The sequence below is a fragment of the Megalops cyprinoides genome, chromosome 14, assembly GCF_013368585.1.
Source record: "Megalops cyprinoides isolate fMegCyp1 chromosome 14, fMegCyp1.pri, whole genome shotgun sequence".
Lineage (NCBI taxonomy): Eukaryota > Metazoa > Chordata > Actinopteri > Elopiformes > Megalopidae > Megalops > Megalops cyprinoides.
Window position 1 is genome coordinate 8,968,706 of NC_050596.1, and position 8,778 is coordinate 8,977,483.

General features: G+C 42.5%; 1 protein-coding gene across 1 annotated transcript; it reads left to right on the forward strand.

Moving 5' to 3' along the window:
- The first annotated feature begins 5,259 nt into the window (after nt 1–5,259).
- LOC118789066 (translationally-controlled tumor protein homolog) lies at nt 5,260–8,710 on the forward strand. Its single transcript, XM_036545371.1, has 6 exons — nt 5,260–5,365; nt 6,268–6,341; nt 6,784–6,968; nt 7,588–7,693; nt 7,856–7,972; nt 8,294–8,710. The coding sequence occupies exons 1-6, from the start codon at nt 5,338–5,340 to the stop codon at nt 8,294–8,296; spliced, it is 513 nt and encodes a 170-aa protein (XP_036401264.1). The 5' UTR covers nt 5,260–5,337; the 3' UTR covers nt 8,297–8,710.
- The last annotated feature ends 68 nt before the right edge of the window (nt 8,711–8,778 follow it).

An 8,778-nucleotide genomic window follows, 5' to 3' on the forward strand; every position in this document is an offset into this window, starting at 1 on the left:
TAAGTCCAACCGTGTGAAAGTTTCCTCAGGGAAATGGTGCGGGCTACAGAGATGTGAAACCATGTTTGTGGGCCCTGCAGACAGTGTTCATCAGCTTCCACTTCATGTTTTGCTCTCTTGAGCGGTACTTTGAGTTTACCTCTTTACTGCTTGCTAATGAAATGACAGTAACAAAAAATGAAATTTATTCAGTCTGTTAATCGCTCTGTTCGTGGTGTAGTGAAGCTGATGTCTTTTTCTGGACTTACTTACGTCTCTCTCTGCAGAGAGAAATTCTCCCGCCATTTGTCTTAGTGCTCAAGCAGTGTAAAACTAGAATCTCCTTTTACATGTCCCACTTTCTGAGCTGTGATCATTGACTTGTGATTAGTGGATACCCAATCCATGCTGGTCTTATGGCGAAACACAGAAGCTCAGTAATATTGAAGAAGAAAAACATTTCTTGAATATTTGAATATATTGTATATATTAACATTTAAGTCCTAAGATGCTGCCCCAATAATTCATGATTGATCATTTATATTCATGTTAACAATACTGTACTTTATTAAATGGTGCCTCCCCACGTGGTCTTTGTTTGTATTCCTATATATTATTTATGCACACATATAGGTTGTAGAAGGTGGCTGTATGGTCACCTCAACACTTTTAGCTGACAAGAATGAGGCTAGCACTTTACTCTAATGGGGTAATGGGACAATCACACATACTTGCTGTATTTGGGTTGTCCTAAACATAATTTTACAATGAGTTTTGTCATAGAAAGAACACACATTGACACAAAATTAGTAGGACTGTCTGATGCTCATTAGATGTGACTCTGTATTTTAGATTAGTGTGAACCTGTGGTATTAAAATGGTTAATAAGAGGTGGTCTTGTGGTCCTAATTATACTGATATGAAGATGAGGATGTGGTTGTTAGTGACTTGGAAAGTGTTTCTGAAAAATATCTAGTTCCAACATAATGTTCAATAGTGGAGGAAATGTGACTTTGTTACACTGGCACAGTTGATACAAATCATGAATAAATAACAGCTATGGAAACAGACAAAAAAGAAAATGCAAGCTATGTTGAGATTTTATGGAACACATCTTTTTATTTTACAATATCATGTTGCACTGACAAAGTACATCTGAACTCACCCAAACCCTGCAAAATATGGATATGAGACATTTGGTTCTATATTAAGCATTGCTCTTGGCAGACACTCACATTTGATGTTTCATACAGAAATGCATGCCTCTTTCTCAATTAAGCAAGGAATATACTCATACATTATTTACATGGTACGTGCTGTATGTGCTTTGTTAATAAAAGGACATTAGATGACTCCAGTCCCTCCTCTTCTTTTTGTTTTCTTCCCTCTCCTCTGTATTCAAGACTGCCAGTGTTGAGGCTTTGAATGATTTATTTTATCCTTTGAATGTGTGCTTTGTTCACTCACTTGGCGGAGAAGCTGGCCAGCACTTCTCACAAAAATGAGCAGTACAGAAGAGCAAACGTTCAAAAAAAAATTATTTTAAAAACCAACAAACAAAGAACCAGCCTGTGCAAACAGAGCTGCCAAAACAAAATGAGCCTCTCCTGCTCTCCAGCCACACACCTGTATTTAATAGACCTTTAATTAGTCTGGTGTGGCTCATTAACCAATGGGCTGGTTTCACAGACTGTCAGGGCACAGGCGAGGACTCAGGTGCGGACCACGAGAGCTCCAGATTCCAAGTGGCTTTATTAAGGACGCAGGGCAGAACCGTGACAACAAAACAGGCAGGGTAGAGACCAGGCGGGCAGTCCGAACGCAGTCAGGAATCAAAGCCAGGGCAGGGTCAAACCAGGTAGTCAGGTAGATCAGGTGAACAAGGCAGGGCAGCAGGCAGGAGCAAGGTCAAAGCGCAGGCAGGGTCAATTCAGGGAACAGCAATCAGGCAGAACCCACAGCAGACCCAAGACAGGTACAAACACACTGCAACAAACTGGCAACAAGACAGAGACAAGCAGGGTAGATTTGGGCTGGGCTGATGAGATGATGGGAAGCAGGTGGAGATGATCAGGTGGGCGGAGAGCGGGGCAGGGCTAGAACCCAAGGAAAAACAAAAGCACATGGACAGGGAAAAACAAAAACACAACAGCTAGGGGGCGGGAGCACTGACACAGACAAGACACTTTACACTTTAATTTATTCTCTTCAAGCACAATGTATCTATATATATATATATATATATTAATACACACACAAATGAAATGAGCCGTGCTCGTGGTACACCTAACATCCCAATCAGTGGGTCGCCGATTGTCAGGCGATGGCATCCCTGTTACCCTCATTCCTCCTGTTGTGAAATCAGTGTGGTGGCCTGTGAGACAGAACTTCTGTGCAGGCACGGCGCGGCGGCAGAACTGAGAGAGCAGCGGAGCACCAACAGCACGCCATGCAGAAGTGATACGCGTGAAAACCAGACAGCGCTGCCAACCACACAGGCCACGAATTTCCCCAGAACGTGCTTTAAGAGTATTATAAGAGTCTAAGAGCTGATTACCACTGAATGTTCTGGGGCAGTCTGCAGTCAATTGAGGTGACAAAGACTTGTGTGTAATTTTTTTTTTACGCTAATCAGCAAACTTGTGGGGCAACTGGTAGCCACAGCTGTCCTTCTATATATAAAGCTGAACTGTTAAGCTGCATCAGCTTCATTCCTGCTATTCCTTGGGGCGCCACCAAGAAGAACAGGTAACTGCAGTGATCTGGGGCTTCAGAGAATCTCCGACAGCCATGTACCAGCAGCCATTCCCTCAGGAGCTGTTCCTGAACATGACTAAATCGGCTGGGGCCGCCATCACCGTTTTATTCTTCTTTTTTGCCTTCCAGTTAATTTTCAAGCTGGACTTTACCTGCCCCTGTAACGCTCAATACAATGTGGAATTCTGCATCATCTACATACTCCTGCCGCCCCTAATTGCGCTTCTCATCCAGTTCATAATTGACCCTTACTGGACGAAACTCTGCAGGCATCTCGGGTGCACGATGTGCGCGTGCAGAGGTGGAGAGTGCCAGTGCAGTTTACGTGCCGTCTGCATGCTGTTCAAGCGCTTCACGAGGGTGCTGTCTGTAGCATCGTTCTGGGTGGGAATGGCGCTGCTTGAAGGAGACTGGTACGTGTGCCTGGTGACCACAAACACTAACAGTACAGCGCAGCAGCTTGCCTGCATCAGGAAGGGAAGATTGTCTGATGAAGAGAACAAGATCTTGCTTTACCTTGTGAGTCGGTCCCGCGTAAGTAATCATAAATTAATATTCATATTATTCTTGTTGTCTTTCTCTTATGTAAGACGATGTACAATGCATGGCAGTAATTCTAATAACAACGGAACCATAAAATGACATTGAAATATATATTTAAAATTTAATTGTGAAAACGAAATCAGTTGGCACAGATACTATTAAAGTCTAACTGTGAGACACTGTGAATGAGTGGTGAAAATTATCATCATTGGACATTGAATGGATATGACAGGAAAATTCAATGTAAAAGATCTAAAACTGATATCTATGAGAGAAAATGATAAATAGTAATCCCCTCTTTTAGGTTCTTGGCTTGTATTGCTTGCTTGCAATGGCAGGCCTCTGGTTTTTTATTCCCTGCTTTGATGGCCCATATTACATGTCCCTGCATCAAGAATACATTGAGCAAAAGACGCATCTCGCTCTAAAAAAGAACTTAGAAGAACTGACAAAAAGGGAATCGGACACAGCGTTGGATCCACAGCGGGATGAATCTCCACTACAGAAGATTCAAAACCAAGAGCCAAACGATGTTTGGGAAGAAATATCACACCCAAACTTTTACCTGAGTGTTTTAAAACCGCCCATCAGGAATGGTTCACAAGAACCTCTTTTGCATGAAAATGTTTGATCTTAAATTAAAAAATTGCCTCTTGCTTTTTGACCCCCCATCTGTTCATTCTACATTACATTATCCTGTTTTGTTTTAAATTCAGCTTTAACCATTTTTTCTTTGCTTTTATTCTGTTATATTTTTTCTTGGGAATCCTTGATCCAGCGATACATTGAGTCTGTAAAAGTGTACTAAGAATGAATTTCTATTATACTTTTATGAGGATTTGATTAAATGGGCATATTTCAGCAGACCATTGTTTCCACAATTTCCTGTAGGTAGTGAAAACTGCCAATTAAACAGCCTAACTAAAGAAATATTGTTTCATCTCTGCTACTCTTTAAATTTTTAAGCATACCCATGGCCAGATACACATTGATATAAAGCTTGATAATAATAAAACATTGTAATAATAAAATATGTTTTCATTGTCTTTGATCACAGTGTATTATATTTGACTCATTACTTCCCCGTGTTTTGCCTCTCTTTTTCTGCATGTCTCTGCACGCAAGGTGGGTTCAACGTTTTACTGCAAGATAAAGGGGCGAGGAGCTCCAATCACAAATTATTGCTGTAAAGTGAGTTTGTGTGTGAGTGACAGTTAATATGTGCTGATGGCACCCCCCCCCAGTCCATTGTGAAAATGCTTTCAAAAGTTTGTATCAATATCACAATACTTAAAACAAACGTCCGATATTCAGGGGTAGACCTTAAAGTTACAAAGTAACCGTCCCGATGTTAGTCCAATGATATAGTTTTTTAATTATTATTATGGGCGTCTAACGACATGAAAATGAAATGATATATCGCGATCCAAAAACGAGGTTGTGCGAGTCTGGAGATGAATAAAGGTTCGAGATAACATCTGTAATCTCTTTCTTCTATTCATGCTATTAATCTCTGCAGAATACGTCCAGCATGCACTTGGTTTTGTTCGGTTTTAATTGCATTCAATTGCATGCATAATTGCGGTTTGGTTTTAATTGCATTGTCTAAACAGCAGAGGGCGCGATAAACAAGTAAACTGTTTAAAATATGCTTTGCATGTACATTATACTGCAAGCTAGTCACACTCCTGAAACAGTTTTAAAAAGCCCCTTGCATTACACCTGTATGAAAAACAGCAATGTCATAACAAAATTATATAGGGATATAGGGACATGCACGAAACTGCCACAACACTGAGGTAACTGTAGCGTTCATATATGTGAATATATATATAATTAATGCCTCTCGTGATACACGTGTAAGGTGTTCCCTCTTTTCTGTGCAAACAATAATGGAGGAGCAAGGCACCAGCAGGGAGCGCCAACGTTTCATGAGCGCAAGCTTTAAATGACGTCAGCTCCAGTATCTTTGTCGTGAGGCAGGCTGGTACGGTCCTTTCGGCCGGGTCCACGGTAAAATAGCGATCAGGAGCCAGTCCTCAGCTGCAATCCAACAAAATGATCATCTACAAGGACATCATCACCGGTAGGAACGAGTTTCAGTGTAACCCCGAGTCTTGTCTGATTCAGATTTTAAGACCATTTCTGGCACATAACGTCTTTTGTGAAAGATAAAAGGATGTTTTTTCGTGTCTGTTTACCAAGGCCTACAGGAAGTGGCCTAGTACTGTTTGGCTGGCTGGCTAGCTAGCTAGCTAACGTTACTTGAATCTTGCCGAATAACGGTGTCGTACTGTTTTGCATAAAATGACAGATCGTAAAATATGTAGATATTAACGTAATTTAAATGATAATGTTAGATTTGTCGATTTATTTAACCAAATTTAATTAGGCAAAGCTATCTTGCCATTCTAGAAGGTACGAGCATTTTGCCGGTAGCTGTGCCAATCAGCTGCCGCTAGTTGGTTATCGAGCGTTATCGTTAGTTGATTCGCCACTTCACCACCGTTTCGACGTTGAGCTCGCTAGATAAGATGGCTATGCGTTTAACTAGCGAGCCTTCTTATGCAAAACGGCTGTGTGTCGGATTTTAATGTCAGGTTACCATATTATATCAAATGTTGGTACATTGTATTTAGATCTGGCTAATAATAAGCTAACAGTAATGAAACTGTTTGACAGCCTAGCTAATTGTCTTGTTTTTTTTCCGCAAAAAAGTTGGTAACCTGGCTCAGCATGTACCCCGATTGAAGCCGAAAATGAGCCCAGTATTTTTGAAAGCAAGTTTAGCAAAGTCTTAGAGCACTGAATGGCAAGATACCTAGCTGACCGTACATGGTAGCTACCAAGATGTTGATTGGCCTTATTAGATTTTTGCGCATGCGCTTTGAGCTCAGAATTAAACGCAGCTAGTCAGTGAGCTAGCCAGCAAGATGTTAATTTCTGTTTTGTTTTGTTTTTTTTGTTACATTTCTGATTTTCTTGCAGGAGATGAAATGTTCTCCGACATTTATAAAATCAAAGAATCCAAAAACGGGGTGCTGTTCGAAGTTGAGGGAAAGGTACGTTATTCCTTTAATATAAACGTGTTCCAATGTGGTAAACAGGGCTGTTCCAATTCGAAGGCAAGGCTGTTTAGTTGGAATTTGAAGAACGCCAGCAAACTGCACTGCATTTTGTGCGCATAGGAGACATCCTCGCTAATTGTGAAATTAAGCGGTCATGTTATTCAACCTTGGCCTTTCATGTCTGCTAGATGAGTTTCTTAAACTGTTCGATTTAAAGTTCGAACACTGAAGTCACTGCCTTTGCCTCGTACACAAATGCCCTTGTCCTGCCCTTTTGGTTGAGTCCAGTGGTCAAATTGACAGCACTGGAATCATTTTGGAGTTAAACTGATTGTATTTCACATTATTGGGTAAAAATGAGATGGTGTGGATCAGTAAGGTGCCAACGCAGATGGCGGAACGTCCAACTGGACCCCTCCTTCTTCCCTCCACTCAGATGGTGAGCCGGACCGAGGCCATTGACGACAGGGTCATCGGTGGCAACGCCTCTGCCGAAGCCCAGGACGAGGGCGTGGAAGCCACCACCGTCAGCGGCGTGGACATCGTCCTAAACCACAAGCTGCAGGAGACCAGCTTCACCAAGGAAACCTACAAGCGCTACATCAAGGACTACATGAAGACGTGAGTGTCCGCTTCAGGCGCACCTTTTGGAAGCCCCATGTGTGTGTTTTTTTGGGGGGGTGGGGGGGCTCTATGAGGATGCCAGGTAAAGGCCTCTATGCTCAGATTGAGTCGGGGGGTGATGTCTTACATACCTGTTACGTGCTTTGAGATCCATGCCGTTTTCATTCTTGATGAGGAGGGTGTGGTGCCTCTAGAAATGGGCTTTATAACCACAAGGTTGCAGGTCGGAAAGTCTTTACTGAATGAATTTTGCCTTTTAAGCTAGGGTACAGTCAGAATGGCCAAGTCAACACTATTCGAGCCCTACCACAAGTTATGCTCACACTCACTTGTCTGGGAATGTTGTTAGCCTGGTCTTAAACTGTTGCTCATTCAGCTTGAATGGGTACACTTCTGTTGTGCTGGAAGTTGCCCTGCGTAAGAGCGTCTGCTATATGAACGTAATGTAATGTATAGCATGCAGTGATGACTTTTGTGGTGTATAGCCAGGGTTTTTTTTTTCCCTTAATGTAGCAGACAAGGATGGGTATCACAAAGCTGGTGCTGTGCTTATTTCAAGTTAAATGTCTGTCTGGTCGCTGACTGACTGCATTGGATTCCTTTTCTGTGTGTATAGAATCAAAGCCAAGCTGGAGGAGAATAATCCTGACAGAGTGAAGCCCTTCATGGATGGAGCACAGGAGGAGATCAAAAGGATCATGGGGAACATGAAAAACTACCAGGTGAGAATGGTAGCCAGGCTGTGTAGTGGGTACAGTCGTAGGACACCTTTTGGAGGTCGGGGACTCGGGGCGGGGTGGTGGCGGCCTTCCTCCGAGCCTGTTGCACAGGCCGTAATACTGAAACAAGACGCTGACATGGCTGCTCTCTCTCTCCCCCGTCAGTTTTTCACGGGAGAGTCCATGAACCCTGAAGGCATGGTGGGCCTGCTGGACTTTCGCGAGGACGGCATCACGCCCTTCGTGACCTTCTTCAAGGACGGCCTTGAGATCGAGAAATGTGTAAGTCCCACCCGCCACTCGATTCTGACGAGATCTGGTCATTACTGCTGCTGATGGAACCTGCAGTTTCAAGTCCTGTGACATCTAGAGATGATCCTGAGGCAGAACGCTCAGGCTTGTAGCTTTACGCTCCAAGTTCTTTGCACTCGGTGATTGAAGAGAGCAGCACTAGTAGACTACCTCATTGATAAATTATGTGTAATGTATAGTCTCCATATGAATTCTTATGTCAGGTCTTATCCTTCAATTTGTCCTTAAATGCCTTCATGGATATGAAAAGATGAAGTTCTCAGTTTCTCTTTTTTTTTGTCTTTGTTGCAGTAACACTTCTGGACGCCATAGTTTTTAAATCTCCACCAGCTGTGGCTTCTCAACAGTATTGACCCGAGGTCAAGGAAAGGACTACCCCCTTCACTCCTTGTCTGGAATGGAGGCATTTTCAGTGTGTCAAATAAAAATGTTTTTCGGCCCTCAAACCACCAGGCAGCCTGATTAACCAACACTGCACTGCAGAAGTCAAAATCCTTTAGAAGGATGACGTTGTGTGATGGTTTGGAAAACTGCAGTGTTAAGGAGTATTTCCGGCAAGGACAGTTCACTTTTTTTGCCACTCGATTGGTTGTCTTTGGCTCCCGTTTGCTTTTTATTCAGCTGCATCAGATATCATGGCCCGCCCCTCAAAATTGGATTTCCTGAGTTGTTGTAAAATATAGAATAAACCACTAGAAAAAGTCTAAATGTGTCCCATGTACATTGTTCCTGTCATTTTAATCTGAGCATCAAGTAGGATGCATGAGTCAAAAAAT